We start from the raw sequence: 18,205 nt of genomic DNA, 5'->3' as shown, positions 1-18,205 counted from the left end.
GCTCACTCTTTCCCTCTGCTGCCCAATCTTTCTTCCTCTGCTGCCTCCTCTCTCTCTCCTTCCCCTCTGTTGCCTACTCTCTATATTTTTCTGATGAAGGGCTTTTGCCCAAAAGGTCGATTTTCCTGCTCCTGGGATACTGCCTGAGCTGCTGTGCTTTTCCAGCACCACTCTGATCAATATTTTCTATCTTTCCCTCCCTCCAGTTTTCTCTCTCTCTCCCTGTTGCCCACTCTCTCTCTCTCTGTTTACCCTCTCCTTCTCTGTTAACCACAAACTCTGACTCTCTGCTGCCTCCCCTCTCTACTCACACTGCTCTCTGCTATCCTCTCTTTCTCTACTGTGTCCTCTCTCTCTCTGTTGGCCACTGTCCCCGCTCTCTCTCTCTCTCCCTTCCCCTCCATCTCTCCACCTCCACCTGTGCCGCCCTCACTCTACTGTATTCTGTCTCCATCTCTCTGCATGTTGTTCCATAGGAGTTACAACTGCTCCTGCGTGTGGCTCTAATTCAGAGCAGGCTGATGAGAAACATCCTACTTTGATTAGAAACCGACCAAAGGGAAAGCTACATGGTACCAGCAACAGAAATCTCCTTGACCAGACTTTTCCCACAGGAGATAAGACTGCAGAGGGAAACACTGACAACTCACTGAAGAAATTCCATCAGTTTGATTCACTAGTTTTGCTGCTTTCCTTTCTTTAGATTTATGAACCAAGTAATATCTGTGGTTAGAGTTAAATGGAAAAACCAATCGAAATATTGCTTTAATTGAGAGATTGAAAGATAATATATGTAAATATAGGCAGCTCAACACTTACTAATGAGTTGAGTACACAAATCATCGTTTATCTGCTTCAATCCAGAAGTTAGTAGACAGTTGGGAACGGTCTCCCAAGATGTCTATATTTTTCCCAGTTTTCACTGGAAACACTTATCCAAACTGAAATGCTAACTCAGAACAAAACACCCAATTCCTGTTCATCAGAAACAATCTATGACTACCTGAGCAACTCACAATTGATACTTACCAGGTTTATTAAGACTCTTAATCCCATAGCTCCATCATCAGTCTGGAGACAAATCAAGTGTGTGCTGCTGGGCTCCTTTTATCATTCAGTGGAGAGAACATTTCCATCATATTCACAGGCACCACTAACAGCCAAAGATTGGATAGCGACAAAATCTTCTGCTGGCATGAGCCTCTGAACAGTCAGCCATGAAATGAAATAAACCTAAAACAGCATTGAAACGACTGCTTCCCAGTTTTAGAGCAAAAAAAGACGCAAACATGTTACAAAAACTGAAATTGAAAAAAGGAAGAAACTGTAATTGGGAAATGAAGACAGAGAACAATGTGATCAGATAATGTGCTGACGAATAAAATCTCTCAGACACTCACTGTGCATTGCTGATGGTATTCACTGTGTACAATCCCCTGTCAGTGACACTCACTGTGTTCAACCTTTAGTCAGTGAAACAAAATTAGAAATTGTTGGAAACTTTCAGTAACTCTAGCAGCATTTGTGGAGAGAGATCAGAGTTACAGTTTTTATGTGTAGTGACCCTTTTTCAGAACTGATAGTAGGTAGGAAATGATGGTTTTTATACAGATGATGGGATAGGTAGGGGCGAGGAGTAAACAATAGGTAGAGATAGAACCTAAAGGGAGAGAAAAAATGGTTGGACAGACAAATGATGAGATCAAGACCAACCTGTGAGAATGAATAGCTGCTAATGGAGGTCTATGCACGGCTGATGATGGGATGCAGCACGTGATGTCAAGACCTGGTGTGTGGAGTGGGGGAAAGCATGGATAGGGATGCTCAAACCTTAAAATCGATTGGCCTGATATTAAATCCAGAAGTCCCAAGCAGAAGATGAGGTGCTGTTCTCCTGGCTTGCGCTGAGCTTTGTTAGAGTTCTGCAGCAAGTCTGAGACAAAGATCTTAGCCAGGGAACAGGGTGGTGTGTTGAAGTGACAGGCTATTGAATGTTCAGGGTCTTAATTGCAGACAGGATGTAGGTCTTCTGCAAAGTGGTCACCCAGAGTGTGCTTTGTTTCCCAATGTAGAGACTACCTTGTAGAGAACAAATACAGTAGAAGAAGTGCAGGTAAAGCATGCCTTACCTGGAAGGTATGTTTGTGCCTGTGGACACTGAGGAAGGGGGAACTAAATGGACAGGTGTTACACCTTCTGCAGGGGAAGGTGAAATGGGGCTGTTGGGTGGGAAGAATGGGGAGTGTGGGGGAGATGTTGTGAGTGAAGGAGTAGTAGTCCATGGAGGGAACATTCCATGTGGAAGACTGACAAAGAAAGGAAGGGGAATATGTGTCTGGTGGTGGCATCCTACTGGAGGTGATGGAAATGGAGGCTAATGATCCTCCGGATATAGAGGATGGTAGGAGAAGGCAAGATAGACCCTATTGTTGTTGTGAGAGGGACGAGAGGGGGTGAGAACTGAAGTGCAGGAGATGGATCAGATACAGCTAAGGGCCCTGTAAACTATGGTGCTGGGGAACCCTCGGTTGAGAAAGAAAGTGGATATTTCAGAGGCCTTCTTGTTGAAGTTGGCATCATCGGAATAGATGAGATGGAGATGGGGAAATGGCAGAATGGAAAGGGGTCTTTACAGGAAGTAAGTTATGAAGATGTATAGTCCAGATAATTGTGGGTGTCAGTGGGCTTATAGTGAGTGACCAGCCTATCCTCAGAAATGGTTACAGAGATGTCAATGAAGGAAAGGGAGCAGTCAGAGTTGGACCAAGAGTAAGTGGGAGCAGGATGGAAATTGGAAGTGAAATAGTTAAACTTTTCCAGTTTCAGACAAGACATTTAAGCAGCGTTGATTATGTCATTGATGTACCAGAGAAACAGCTGTGACTGGGAGCTGAATAGGATGGGAACACGGAATGTTCCACATACCCTACAAAATGTTTGGCATAACTGGGGCCCATGCAGATACCCATAAGCACACCTTTGACCTAAAGTAAGTGAGAGTAATTAAAAGGGAAATTGTTCAGAGTGTGGATGAGCTCAGCCCAGATGGTGGTGGATGGTCTTCTTTCCAGGAAGAAGTGGAGAGCCGTGAGACCATCTTGATGGAAAGGGACCATGGCGAAGAGAAAGCAGTGGAGACCACAAACTGGAAATTCTGAAACTGATGTAAAACATCAGGAGGATCATGGATGTGAGTGGAAAGGGAATGGATAAGCAGAGAAAAAAATGAAGTGAAGGTAGGAAGAGATGAGTACAATGGGGTAGGAGCAGGTGGAGACAATGGGTCTGCTCGCACTGTCTTGTTTGAGAGTTTTGGGAAGGAGGTAGAAGCAGGCTGTGCAGGGTTGGGAGATTATGAGCTTGGAGGCAGTGGCAGGGAGATCTCCAGTTGAAATTGAGAGTGACCATTGTGGACACAATGGCCTAATGTTCCCTGCTATGGTCATGATCCAGGGGGAAATAGGAGGAAGTATCCGAGATACCTCAGTAATTCAAGGTCAGTATGCCAGACAATAGCACCACCCATGTCAGTAGGCTGAATTATAAAGTCAGATTCAAAGACTAATTTCTATCCAGACCTGCTGTGAATTTCCAGCAATTTCTGTTTATGTTTCAGGTTTCTAGCACCTAACAGTTTTTATTTTGATTTCTTTTCCACTGCCAGTGATACTCACTATGTTCAATCCTCTGTCAGTGATAGTGTTCCATGCAATGTTAGTGATACTCAAACAAAAGCAAAATGCTGCAAATGATGGAAATCTAAACCAAACTGTAAACCTGTAAGCCTCTTTTTAAAGAGAAAGAGTTAATGTTGAGCATTTGATGACTCTGAAACTGGAAGGTAATATTCTCTTTTGATGCTGTGGACGAAGGGGAGCAGAAGCAAGTGGAACTGATTCTGAAGGTGCCCTGAACCAAGACCAAGGTGGTGAGAATGGTGGAAAACAAGGGATTGATATGTATAATTGGTATTTAAGTTAAGTGTGAAAAGATTAAAATTAAGATTTAAAAAGATTAAAATGGTCCTTTCTATACTGAGTGAAGCCAAAAGACAGAAACAAGATACAGTTGAGGAGTGTGGGGCATGTAAGAGAAATGAAATTCAGAGGTCATATTCTGAACTTGTATAACCCAATATTGATTCAAAGAAACTGTAATGTGCTGAAGAGTGAGGTGTTGTTCCTCAAGCTTGTGTTGTTCTTTGTTGAAACATCGTAGCAAGCGCAGGTCAGAAATGTTAGCATAAGAGCACAGAGCTTTACTGAAATAGCAAGAAACTATGAGGTCAGGGTCATTCCTATAGACAGAGCAGAGTTGTTGAACAAAACTATAGGACATAGAACATAGAACAATACAGCGCAGAACAGGCCCTTCGGCCCTCGATGTTGTGCCGACCTGTGAACTATTCTCAGCTCTTCCTCCTACACTATCCCAAAATCACCCATATGCTTATCTAAGGATTGTTTAAAATCTCCCTAATATGGCTGAGTTAACTACATTAGCAGGTAGGGCATTCAATGCCCTTACCACTCTGCGTAAAGAACCTGCCTCTGACATCTGTCTTAAATCTATCACCCCTCAATTTGTAATTATGCCCCCTCACACAAACTGATGTCATCATCCTAGGAAAACGTCTTTCTCTGTCTACCCTATCTAATCCTCTGATCATCTTGTATGTCTCTATCAAATCCCCCATTAGCCTTCTTCTTTCCAATGAGAACAGACCCAAGTCTCTCAGCCTTTCCTCATAAGACCTTCCCTCCAGACCAGGCAACATTCTGGTAAATCTCCTCTGCACCTTTTACAATGCTTCCACAGCCTTCCTGAAATGTGGGGACCAGAGCTGTACACGAATATTCCAAGTGAGACCACACCAGTGTTTTGTATAGTTGCAGCATGATATTGCAGCTCTGGAACTCAATCCCTCTACCAGTGAAACCTAACACACCATATGCCTTCTTAACAGCACTATCCACCTGGGTGGCAACTTTCAGGGATATCATCAACTGTGTGTTTGGTCTCAGCCAGTGTAAAGAACACTACATTATGAGCAGCGAAACATTGGTTTACCTGGAAGGTGTGTTTGGGGCCTGGACAGTGGGGAGGGAGGAGGCAAATGGTCAAATATTGCAGCTTCTGTGATTGCAATGGGACGGTATCACAGGGATATGTGGAGATGTCAGAAGTGCACCAGAGTGCTGCAAGGAAAATGGTTGCTGCAGAATGCTCACAGTGGAGATGGTGGATGAGAGCTGTGTTCGGTGGTGGCCTCTTACTGGAGATGGCAGAAATGGTGACTGTGGAGACTAGTGGGTGGAACAGGAATCAGTGATACCCATTGAACGTAACATAATGTGGTGATGCACATTCTGTTATCGCAAGATCTACACACAATTCAATAGGTGAAGGCAATGGCCCAAAGACATTATCACTGGACTGCTAATCCAGACACTCCGGTAATGTTATGGGGACCTAGGATCGAATCTCACTCCTGCAGATAGTGGAATTTAATTTCAACAAAAAAAAATCTGAAATTAGGAATACCCACTGCTGACTTTTGGAAAACCCCTAGGAGAAAGTGAGGACTGCAGATGCTGGAGACCAGAGTTGAAAAATGTGGTGCTGGAAAAACACAACAGGCCAGGCAGCATCCGAGGAGCAGGAGAATCGACGTTTCGGGATAAGCCCTTCTTCAGATGGAAAAACTTCATCTGGTTCACTAATGGAGGAAGCTACCATCCTTATCTGGTCTGGCCTACATGCAACTCCAGATGCACAGCAATGTGATTGACTCTTAACTATCCTCTGAGCAACTGGGTTTGGGCAATAAATGTTGGCTGAGTCAGTGATGCCCACATTCTGTGAATGAATAAACTAAATACAATTATTACACAGTTAACTCAACATTTGTTAACCCTCCCAACATTTAACTTCTTAAAATACTTGTAGAATGGAGGCGAGAAAAAGGGAGATGAATCATGGAGCTAGTGGGACCTCTACAAACAGGATGGTCTACACCTGAATCAGAGAGCTACAAATATTCTGGGGGTGAAAATTGATAATGCACTTCGGGAGGGTTTAAACTAATTCAGCAGGGGGATGGGAACCTAAATTGTATTTCCAGTGTCCAGGAGGTTGAGAGTAATGAGGTTTCAAGGTTGCAATATTTCACCAGCAAGCAGGAAGGTGCTTTGAAATGTGTCTACTCCAATGCCAGGAGCATCCGAAATAAGGTGGGTGAATTTGCAGCATAGGCGGATATCTGGGATTTCGATGTTGTGGACATTTCGGAGACATGGGTAGAGCAGGGACAGGAATGGTTGTTGCAGGTTCCAGGATTAAGATGCTTCAATAAGAACAGAGAAGAAAATAAAAGAGGGGGAGGTGTGGCATTGTTAGTCAGGACAGTATTATGGTGGCAGAAAGGACATTTGAGGATTCGTCTACTGAGGTAATATGGGCTGAGGTTAGAAACAGGAAAGGAGAAATCACCCTATTGGGAGTTTTCTATAGGCTTCCAAATAGTTCCAGAAATGTAACGGAAAGGATAGCAAAGATAATTCTGGATAGAACGAAAGTAACAGGGTAGTTGTTATGAGATCTTTAACTTTCCAAATATTGACTGGAAATACTTTACAGAGGAACCTCAATTATCCAAACGAGATCGGCGGGCACTATTTCGTTCAGATAATTGATTATTTGGTTAATTGATTTCCTCTGGGACTTGGATTTTTATGTGATGTCTGCTCCCCATTCTGGAGACTTGGCAAAAGCACACTGCACGTGAGACCCTGCCCTCCCTCCATCTGCCCGCCCCCAAACCCATCTGCCCACCCCCTGTCCATTTCCCACTCCCCCAATCCCGCACTCCCGTTCACTCCCACCCACCATCCAAACCCTGTCCAGGGCAGCCGGACTGTACCCCAACAGTTAGACTGCTGCTGCCTGAGTGCGTTAAGTCTCCAATAGCGCTCTCGCACACAACGTTTTGACAGGTTCCGTCTCTGCCCTGTACAGGCGAAGGAGGTTTTAGGGTTCACCCCTGTTAGAATGCCAGGGCAAGTGTCGGGGGAGAGAGAGAGAGGGCAGGAGTCAGTCATTTAGAGACAGTGCCTGGATTGTTCAGGACTGTTCTCGGCAGCTTTTCAGTGAGCCGAGTTCATTTTTAATTACTGGACCCGTAAACAAAAGAAATGATCAGGGTTGAAACTGCTCTTTGACGTATTGTTTCTATCAGGACCTTGAGATCCCCCACAGATACTCCGATATTCAGATAATTGATATTCGGATAATCGAGGTTCTTCTGTAATTCGAATACTTTAGATGGGTCAGTTTTTGTCCAATGTGTGCAGGATGGTTTCCTAACACATAATATAGGTAGGCCAATAAGAGGCAAGGCCACATTGGATTTGGTATTGGAGAATGAACCCGGCCAGGTGTTAGATTTGGAGGAAGGTGAACACTTTGGTGATAGTGACCACAATTCAGTTCTGTTTACTTTAGTGATAGAAAGGGGCAGGTATACACCGGAGGGCAAGAGCTACAGCTAGGGGAAAGGCAATTATGATGCAATTAGACAAGATTTAGGATGCATAGGATGGGAAGGAAACTGCAGGGGATGGGCACAACTGAAATGTGGATCTTACTCAAAGAACAGCTACTGTTGTTGATAAGTATGTACCTATCGGGCAGGGAGGAAGTTGTTGAGCAAGGGAGCCATGGTTTATTAAAGAAGTTGAATCTCTTGTCAAGAGGAAGAAGGCGGCTTAGGTGAGGATGAGACGTGAAGGCTCAGTTTGGGCGCTTGAGTGTTACAAGTTAACCAGGAAAGACCTAAAGAGATAGCTAAGAAGAGTCGGGAGGGGATATGAGAAGTCATTAGCAGATAGGATCAACAAAAAACCTAAAGCTTTCTATAGGTACATCAGGAATAAAAGAATGACAAGAGAAGATTCAGGCCAATCAAGGATAGTAGTGGAAGGTGTGCGTGGAGTCCAAGGAGCTAGGGGAAGCACTAAATGAATATATTTCTTCAGTATTCACACTTGAAAAAGACAACGTTGTTGAGGAGAATACTGAGAAACAGGCTACGAGACTAGATGGGATTGACATTCACAGGGAGGAGGTGTTAGCAATTCTGGAAAGTGTGAAAATAGTTAAGACCCCTGGGCCGGATGGGATTTATCCTAGAATTCCCTGGGAAGCCAGCTAGGAGATGGCAGATCCTTTGGCTTTGATCTTTATGTCGTCATTGTCTACAGGAATAGTGCCAGAAGACTGGAGGATAGCAAATGTTGTTCCCTTGTTGAAGAAGGGGAGTAGAGACAACCCTGGAAAGTATAAACCATGAGCCTCATGTTGGTTGTGTGTAAAATGTTGGAAAAGGTTATAAGAGATAAGATGTATAATCAACTAGAGAGGAATTAGTTGATTAGGGATAGTCAACACGGTTTTGTGAAAGGTAGGTCATGCTTCACAAATCTTATTGAGTTCTTTGAGATGGTGACCAAACAAGTGCATGAGGGTAAATCAGTTGATGATGTGGTGTATATGGTTTTCAGTAAGGCATTTGATAAGGTTCCCCAAGGTAAGCTATTGCACAAAATATAGAGGCATGAGATTGAGGGTGATTTAGTGGATTGGATCAAAAATTTGCAAGCTGAAAGAAGGCTGATGGTTGATGGGAAATGTTCATCCTGGAGTTCAGTTACTAGTGGGGTACCACAAGGATCTGTTTTGGGTCCACTGTTGTTTGTCATTTTTATAAATGACCTGAATGAGGGCATAGAACGATGGGTTGGTATATTTGCTGATGACACTAAATCACTGGAATTGTGGATAGTGCTGAAGGATGTTACAGGTTACAGAGGGACATAGATAAGCTACAGAGCTGGGCTGAGAGGTGCCAAATGGAGTTTAATGCAGAAAAGTATGAGGTAATTCACTTTGGAAGGAGTAACAGGAATAAAGAGTAAAGAGTACTGTGCTAATGGTAAGATTCTTGGTAGGGTAGATGACAGAGAAATCTCAGTGTCCACGTACATAGATCCCTGAAAGTTGCTGCCCAGGTTGATAGGGTTGTTAAGAAAGCATACAGTGTGTTAGCTTTTATTGGTAGAGGGGTTGAGTTTCCGCTGTCATGTTGCAGCTGTACAAAACTCTTGTGCGGCCGCATTTGGAATATTACATACAGTTCTGGTCACCGCATTATAGGAAAAAGGTGGAAACTTTGGAAAGGGTTCAGAGGAGATTTACAGGGATGTCGCCTGCTATGGAGGGAAGGACTTATGAGGAAAGGTTGAGGGACCTGAGGCTGTTTTTGTTCGAGAAAAGAAGGTTGAGAGGTGACTTAATTGAGACATATAAGATGATCAGAGGTTTAGATAGGGTGGATAGTGAGAGCCTTTTTCCTCGGATGGTGATGGCTAGCACGAGGGGACATAGCTTTAAATTGAGGGATGGTAGATAAAGGACAGATATCAGAGGTAGTTTCTTTATTCAGAAAGTAGTAAGGGTGTGGAATGCACTGCCTGCAACAATAGTAGACTCGCCAACTTTAAGTGAATTTAAATTGTCATTGGATAAACATATGAATGATAATGGGATAGTGCAGGTTAGATGGGCTTCAGAGTGGTTCCACAGGTCAGCGCAACATCAAGGGCCGAAGGGCCTGTACTGCGCTGAAATGTTCTATGGCCAGAGACCAAGCGTGACAGGGCGCATGGACCAAGTCCTGGAGCAGGAGCAGAGCACATCACGGCTGGGGCCTGCAGCAGAGAATAGAGCAAGTTGCAGCCGGAGCTCAGAGTAGCAGCAGAGTAAACGTGGGCAGAGTCAGTCACTGACAGAGCCCAGAGGGGGAGCAGAGAAAGTCGGAGTGGAAGCCTAGACCAGTAGCAGAATGATTGTGGGCCGGAACCTGCAGCTGGGAGCAGAGCGAATCGCAGCCAGAGCCCACAGCAGAGCAAGCATGGGCAGAGTCCTGGATTGGGAGTAGAGAGAGTCGCAGCCAGAGCCTGGAGCCAGACCAGAATGAGCTCGGGCCGGGTCCTGCAGCTGGCAGCAGAGCGTGTCGTGGCTGGAACCCGGAGGGGGAGCATAGCGAGTCACAGCTGAAGTCCAGAGTGGCAGCTGAGCGAGCGCAAGCAGTGTCCTGGAAATGCGGGCAGAGCCCAGAGCAACCTCAGAACAAGTCATGAGCCAGGTCCTGGAGATGGGAGCAGAGCAAGTGCAGGCCGAGTCTCAGAGAGGGGAGCAGAGCAAGTGTAGGCCGAGTCCCAGAGAGGGGAGCAGAGAAAGTGCAGGCCGTGTCCCAGTGAGGGAAGCAGAGAAAGCGCAGGCCAAATCCCAGTGAGGTGAGCAGAGAAAGCGCAAGCAGAGTCCCAGCGAGGGGAGCAGAGCAAGTCATGAACCAAGCCCCAGATCATTCTAGATTTTTAAATTCGGTATTCCCATGCTAACCTTTTTTTGACTATTTCAATTCTGTGACAACACACAAAATATCTGTACCTAGATACCCAGTACCTAAGATGACATTGAGAGGTGACATTACAAACTTTCACTGTACTTATTTCAATGCATTTGACAATAAAAGTTATTCTACTCTTAATGTTGTAATCCACTTTCATAATCTGAGAGATTTCAATCTTTCTCCAAAATGTGTCTCAAACCTGCTAGTCAATCTGTAATGATGTGTCACTCACACATATCAAACAGTGACCATCATCACATAATGACTGATTTCTGTATAAAATGGCTGCCCCATCTTTAGTACACACATTGACGGGAATATCACTTTAAACACTTCAGAAATAGATTCCCATATCCACTGTCACCAGGGGTATTGATTTAACAACTAAAATACATTTAGCAACTATTTTTCTATTTTCCTAACTGCTCACTGCAATGGACAATGTTTTTTGACTGAAAACTACCAAAAATAAAATGAAATTAGTGACACTGGACTAATCACCATGAAAATTAGCATCACAGAAAACTTTAAGCTCCTTAGAACTCTGAAGGATGGAACCGAAAGTACAATTTCTTCAGATGCAATTTTTTTTATCTTTCATTTGTCCTGAAAACCTTGTTTACGGTGTCTCATTGCAGTACTTCACTTCACACATCAAAACTAACATCTTACCCTGTCCAGTGCACAGTTGACTAAACAAACAAGCTTCTATAGATATAATATGTTTTGTATGAGGATCTCATGCAATCAACCAGGAAGGCAGAGGTGTTCTTTGAGTAGGACTTCATTTTCAATGCACTCCAGACATTGATTACTTGACATCCTTTCCAATACATTCCAAGACTTGTCAAAACCAAGCTTTAATTTCAAATTCTACTCTAATTTTATCAAAAGGATTTCTCACATTGCACAGGATCACTTCATCAAACTTCATATGTGGAGGCAATGATCTAATGGTATTATCACGAGACCTTTAATCCAGAGACCCAGATAATGTTCTGAGGACCCAGGTACGAATCCTGCCACAGCAGATGGGGGAATTTGAATTCAACGAAAAGAAATATGGAATTAAGAATTTAATGGTGACCATGAATCCACTGTCGATCGTCAGAAAAACTCATCTGGTTCACTAATGTCCTTGAGGGAAGGAAACTTACCTGGTCTGGCATATATGTGATTCCAGCAATGTGGTTGACTCCTAACTGCACTCTGCACAATAAATGCTGCATAGCCAGCGACCCTCTCATGCAGTGAAGGAATAAAACAAAACAGGTTTTCCATCAGGATACCAATATTTGGGTGCATCTGTCTCGTGGTGATGTCTTTGGGCTAGTCAATTTGAGATCCCAGTTAATGCTCTGATTACATAAGTTCAAGTTTCAACAAGGTAGCTGGTGACATTTGAATTCAACTCATGAGCAGTACATGGAATTAAGAACAAAGTTCAATAATGGTGACCATTAACAACTGTCATAAGACACCTTTATTTCACAAATACTCTTCAGCAGAGGAAATCTGCTGTTCTTACCTGGCCTAGCTTCCATGAGTCTAACTCATACATTGTGGTTAACCCTCAACTGCCCTCTGAATTTTCCAAACCAGTCAGTTATTTAAAACGACAACTGAAAAATTAAACAGAACAAAACAGTATAAGCCAGTTAGTCTTGACTTAGGCACCAAGAACAATAATGGCAAGCCACCCTTCCCGGGCTATCCTAATTATCAAGGTGGGTTGTGCCTAAATTGTGAGAGGTGTCCGACAGACCAGTCAGACATACTTACATATAATCTTCCAAACATTACACCATCACCACCCATGGCTATGTCCTGTCCCACTTCACCACAATAGTGGTGGTGACGCAGTGGTATCCAGTCAGGAGAGAGTTACCCTGGGAGTCCTGTTATGATACTGGGAAAGCAGGTCAAACTAAATCAACCTCGCTATCACTAGATTAAGAACACAGTGGAATTAAACCATGATGCTCAAAACTGTTAATTTGTTCGTAACAACATTTTAGAAGTAACATATCTATTACATGATGTGTAATCTAGTCTAACTTAAACAAAAATTAATAGTTTATCATTAAGAATAAAACTTTAGCAGAACACAAGGCAATTTAATTAATATTAATGATTGAAGCCCAATGTTCTTTGAATATAAGACCCCATTCTCGCAATGTCAGACAGACAGATACAGTTAAAGGATGAATTAGAAAAGAAACTGTTTGGTCAAATGCTGAATATTCTTCATGAAATCCTCAGATGATGGGTTGTATTACATACATGAAGAATTGTATATCTGGCTTGAATTCCAAAGGTACCAGTCGCGCAAACAGATTTTCTCAGGCTTCTGGTGATTTTTATTTAATTCTTACAATCTGGGATTCTGTTCTTAGAATCGTCAACAAGTCAATGCGTGGTGCCACTATTTAAGAAAGGTTGGAGGGAAAAGCTAGGGAACTATAGACCAGTGAGCCTAACATCAGTGGTGGGCAAGTTGTTGGAGGCATGGCTTTGTGCGTGGGAAATCATGTCTCATGAACTAGATTGAGTTTTTTGAAGAAGCAACGAAGAGGATTGATTGCCAGGGTTGGAGGGATCGAGCTACAGAGAGAAGCTGAATAGGCTGGAGCTGTTTTCCTTGGAGTGTCGGAGGCTGAGGGATGACCTATTGAGATTTATAAAATCATGAGGGGCATGGATAAGATAAATAAACAAGGTATTTTCCCTGGGATGGGAAAGCCCAAAACTAGAGGGCATAGGTTTAGGGTGAAAGGGAAAAGATTTAAAAGGAACCTAAGGGGTACCTTTTTCATGCAAGGAGTGGTCAGTGTGTGAAATGAACTGCTGGAGGAAGTGGTGGACACTAGTACAACTACAACATTTAAAAGGCAACTGGATGGTTATATGAATAGGAAGGGTTTAGAGGGATATGGGCCAAGTACCGTTAAATAGGACTAGATTAGTTTAGGATATCTGGTCAGCATGGACGAATTGGACCGAAGGGTCTGTTTGTGTGCTGTATATCTCTATAAAATATAAATTCACCCCATGCATGCACCCTCTCACAGGCTTATACCCCATTACATGCACAAACACACTTTACCAAGCTTGCACACACACAAACAATCTCTCACATTCACACGCACGCATTCTCTCTCTCTCTCTCTCTTTCTCCTGCATCCACATACACACATATAAGTTTGTGGGGTGAATTTGTATTTGCAGAATTACAGATATATTCTGTTTTGCTCAAAAAATATACAACCTGCAGACAGTTAATGCAGACAATCAATCCATATAATATTCTGTAAATTCCACTTTGGAAATAGAACCAGTCTGAGTCAAGACTGGGACATAGATTTACTCTAATCTCACACCTTTAATGCATTATCTGAGCTGAGATGTCACTTTTAAAAAAAAAACCTAACTTATCTTGAGAATGTGACTTAAAAGAAGTTCTGGGATTTATATATCAATGACCAAAACCAGTAATCCATTCTAAATGAGGTGGCTCAGTGGTTAGCACTGCCACCTCTCAGCGCCAGGGACCCAGGTTCGATTCCAACCATTGGGCAACTGACTGTGTGGAGTTTACACATTCTCCACGTGCCTGTGTGGGTTTCCTTCCACTGTCTAAAGAGTGCAAGTTAGGCGAATTGGCCATGCTAAATTACCTACAGCGTTCAGGGATGTATAGATTGGTCAGGGGTAAATATAGGGTAGGAGAATGGATTTGGGTCAGTTGCTCTTCAGAGGGCCAGCTTGGAATTATTGAGCCAAATGGCCTGTTTAAACAGTGTAGGGATTCTATGAAAGACTTACCAGAAATTGAGGTATGTTAAATATATTATTTTACTTGCATGACACTAATCTTTTGCTATAAATTCTGTGTCTTATGGTCCTGCTTCACAACCACCTGATGAAGGAGCAACGCTCTAAAAGCTGTTGCTTCCAAATAAACCTGTTGAACTGTTGTGTCATTTTTAACTATTTTCATCCAAGTCATTTGTGTATATCGCAAACAGCAGAGGTCCCAGTACAGATCCCTGTGTGGAACAACACTAGTCACTGACTTCTAGCCAGAAAAACACTACCATCTATCCTCTATGGCCAGGCCAGGCCAATTCTGAATCCAAACAGCCAAGTCACCATGGATCCATGCATCATAATCATCAGGATGAGCCTACCATGATGGACCTTAATGAAAGCCTTATTAAAATTCATGTAGAAAATATCCACTGCTCTATTTTCATTGATAATCTTCATCGCCCTCTCAAAAAAATCTAATCAAGTTCATAAGACATGACCTGCCCCACACAAAGCCATGCTGACTGTCCTAAATACAGCCATGCATTTCAAATGCGCACAAATCCTATCCCTAAGAAATCTCTCCAAGGGCTCCCTAACTACCAACATGAGAGTCAGCATTCTATAGTTTCCTGGATTATCCCTATTTCCTTTCTTGAACAGGAACAGCATTAGCAACTTGCCAGTTCTCCATGACATCTCCAGTGGCTAGCAAGGCTACAAAGATCCTAGTCAAGGTCGTAGCAATCTCCTCTCTTACCTTTCTCAATAACTTGCGGTAGATGTCATCAGGAGAAAGTGAGGACTGCAGATGCTGGAGATCAGAGCTTAAAAATGTGTTGCTGGAAAAGCGCAGCAGGTCTGGCAGCATCAAAGGAGCAGGAGAATCGATGTTTCAGGAAGAAGGGCTTATGCCCGAAACGTCGATTCTCCTGCTCCTTTGATGCTGCCTGACCTGCTGCGCTTTTCCAGCAACATATTTTTAAGCATAGATGTCATCAGGTCCTTGGGATTTATCCACCTTAATGCTCTTCAAGAGACCCAATATCACTTGTTTCTTGATCTCAAAATGCCCTAGCAAATTAGCATGCTCCACACTAATCTCACTATCTTCCATGGGTCCTGTCCAAATTTAGCTGCCTAATCACAGCCTACCTCATTATCCAAAGTTCCGTAACATTGCCATCTTCATTCTTCCTCCTTATTGGAACAAGCAAGTCCTGAACTCTGATTAGTAGGGCTTTAAACAAGGAGAAAGTGAGGACTGCAGATGCTGAAGAGTCAGAGTCGAAAAGTGCAGTGCTGGAAAAGCAACGCAGGTCAGTGAAGTCAATGTTGATCCCATGTGGTTGAAAGGTCCCAAGGCGAAAGTTGAGGCTTTCTTCCTCCAATTGTCAGGTGGCTTTGGTTCGGCAGTGGATGAGGTCAAGGGGTTTCCTTGTGGGAGTAGGAGGGGGAGTTGAAGCGCTAGCCACAGGGTGGTGGGGTTGTTTGGTGCATGTATCCCAGAGATGCTCGCTGAAATGCTTCACTAGTTGGTGTCCTGTCTCCCCGATGTAGAGCAACAAACACAGTCGATGAGGTAGTGGGTGTGCAGGAAAATTTCTGCCAGATGTGAAAGGATCCTTTGGGGTCTTGGATGGAGGTGTGGGCACAGGTTTTACATCTCGTGTGGCGGCAAGGGAAGGTGCTGGATGTGGAGATTGAGTTAGTGGGGGTCATGGACCTAATAAGGGAGTCACAGAGGGAACGGTCTCTGCAGAACACAGACAGAGACAGGGAGGGAAATATATCTTTGGTGATGGGGTCTGATTGTAGGTGCTGGAAATGGCGGAGGATAATGCGCTGTACCCAAAGATTAGTCAGGTGGAAGGTTAGGACCAGGAAATTTAAAACCATTACAAACTCTTTCAGTGGCAGTGCCATCAGAGTGTATTTGTCGACAGGAAGCAGCTCAATGCATTCGCATTTGCTACTTGGCCTCTCAGACAGTGTTCCAACTCGCAATTATATACACTTAGAATCCACTGATGAATTTGGCCTGAAACTATAGGAAGCACAGCTTTTTCTTCTTTAAGTAGAACTAGCAGGGGTTTGTGGTCCATTTTTATTTCAAATTAGTGTCCATAAAGTTATTGGTGGAATCTCCTGACTCCAAATATGACTGGCAAACTTTCCTTCTCTACCTGCTCTGATTTGGCTTAACTCTTGGATGCATACACTGTTGGGTGTTCCTCTCCATTGGACCATCTATGGGCTAATACTACCAACATGCCATAGGAGGAGGCATTGCATGGCAATGCCAGATCTCACTTGGCATCATACTCTGCTAACACCTTAGAGGATGATAGCTGTTCCTTCATTCCTCTGAAAGCTAAAACTTGGCTATGTGATCATTTCCAAGGCTGACTCTTTTTCCAATAAGTTGATTCAAAACCGTCAGGATGGATGCCTGGTTATGTATGAACTTTCCGTAATGGTTCACCAGCACAAGGAAAGACCTAAGCTCCAATACTGACATGGGAGCCAAGGCACTTTGATCACCCTCACTCCATCTTCCAATGAGTGCAATCGAGTTTTGTCTATTCTGTAGCCCAAGTAAGTCACTTGGAACACACATTTTTCCCTTCTAACGCACACTCATCTGGAAGAAACATCTGAGAGCAATGCCTAAATTCTCTAAGTGCTTTTTATTTGTGTTCCCGTCTCTGAGCACATCATCAAGATAAATGGCGAGCTAGGTTAGCCTTGAAAAAAATTCTCTATCATCTGCTGAAAAATTGCACAGGCTAACAATACCCCACATGGCAGTCTTGTATATTGGTACAAACCCAAATGGATATTAATTGTACCACACTTCTGTGAATTTTCATCCAACTACATTTGCAAGTAGCTGCCTGATGTCCAGCTTTGTGAAAATCACACTGCCAGCTTTGTACATAAATCCTGTGTGAGAGACTTATCCAGCTGTGAGAAGTTGATTAACATCCTTAAAAGGTGAACTGACCCATCGGGCTTCACAATCTGGATCACAAGTGCTGCCCATTCCATAAACAGTACTGGTTTGATGATTCCTTTGCTCTCCAGCCTCCTGGTTTCTGCCTCTACTTTTGCCCATGAGGCAAGTTGCACTGCGTAGGCCTTGCAGAAATGTGGAATTGCTTCCAGGTCAACATAAGGTGGCCTTGGTCCCTTTGATAGTCCCTAGACTTTCCTGAACACCTTCTGGGTATTTAATTAGGTTAATTAGATTTTGGGTGTTTAATTAATTAAATTATTTTCATCAGGAAATGTTGAACCATTCTCAGTGAACCTTTCTCAAACAATTTCACCCCATCAAGCATGGGCCCAAACCTTTTACCACAATCAATGGTAATTGAACCAGCTCCTTCTCATAAGAGACAGGAACTGAAGTTATCCCCTTAATCTGTAAAGGACCCCTTGAATAGGTTCTCAGTTTAACTGAAGTCGTGCACAAACTTAAAGGTTGTAGACCAGAGTGAATTCTGTTCAAGACTGGTTCTGCAATCATAGATACAGCCACACCTGTATCAACCTCCATTAGAACCAGGTGACCATTTACCCAGAAGCTTTTGATGATTGGTTCTGATTTGGATGTTGTTAATCAATTTAACTCTTCCAACCAGAGATAGGTGGACTTTCCAGGGTGTGCACTCTCCTGGATACTGGCTTGAGTTCTTTAGAACATAGAACATAGAACATAGAACAATACAGCACAGAACAGGCCCTTCGGCCCACGATGTTGTGCCGAACTTCTAACCTAGATGAAGTACCCATCCATGTACCTATCCAAATGCCGCTTAAAGGTCGCCAATGATTCCGACTCTACCACTCCCACGGGCAGCGCATTCCATGCCCCCACCACTCTCTGGGTAAAGAACCCACCCCTGACATCGCCCCTAT

General features: G+C 43.4%; 1 protein-coding gene across 4 annotated transcripts in view; it reads right to left on the bottom strand.

The window, feature by feature from the left end:
- The window catches only part of LOC122563768 (interleukin-6 receptor subunit beta-like), a 209,370-nt gene that overhangs the window by 149,810 nt on the left and 41,355 nt on the right, over nucleotides 1–18,205 (bottom strand). For 2 of the 4 annotated variants that reach the window (XM_043717981.1, XM_043717982.1), the window contains one exon: nucleotides 12,000–12,093. The exons of 1 other annotated variant lie outside the window; for it this stretch is intronic. In XM_043717981.1, the coding sequence (XP_043573916.1) occupies nucleotides 12,000–12,015 (16 nt within the window). In that variant the 5' untranslated portion in view covers nucleotides 12,016–12,093. Of the gene's footprint in view, nucleotides 1–1,029; nucleotides 1,298–11,999; nucleotides 12,094–18,205 lie in introns of those variants that run through there. One more of the 4 variants, XM_043717984.1, reaches the window with a different exon arrangement.

Source organism: Chiloscyllium plagiosum, chromosome 27, assembly GCF_004010195.1.
Source record: "Chiloscyllium plagiosum isolate BGI_BamShark_2017 chromosome 27, ASM401019v2, whole genome shotgun sequence".
Classification (NCBI taxonomy): Eukaryota; Metazoa; Chordata; class Chondrichthyes; order Orectolobiformes; family Hemiscylliidae; genus Chiloscyllium; species Chiloscyllium plagiosum.
Note: the sequence above shows the minus strand (reverse complement) of the source record. Positions and strands in the feature narration are given on the sequence as shown.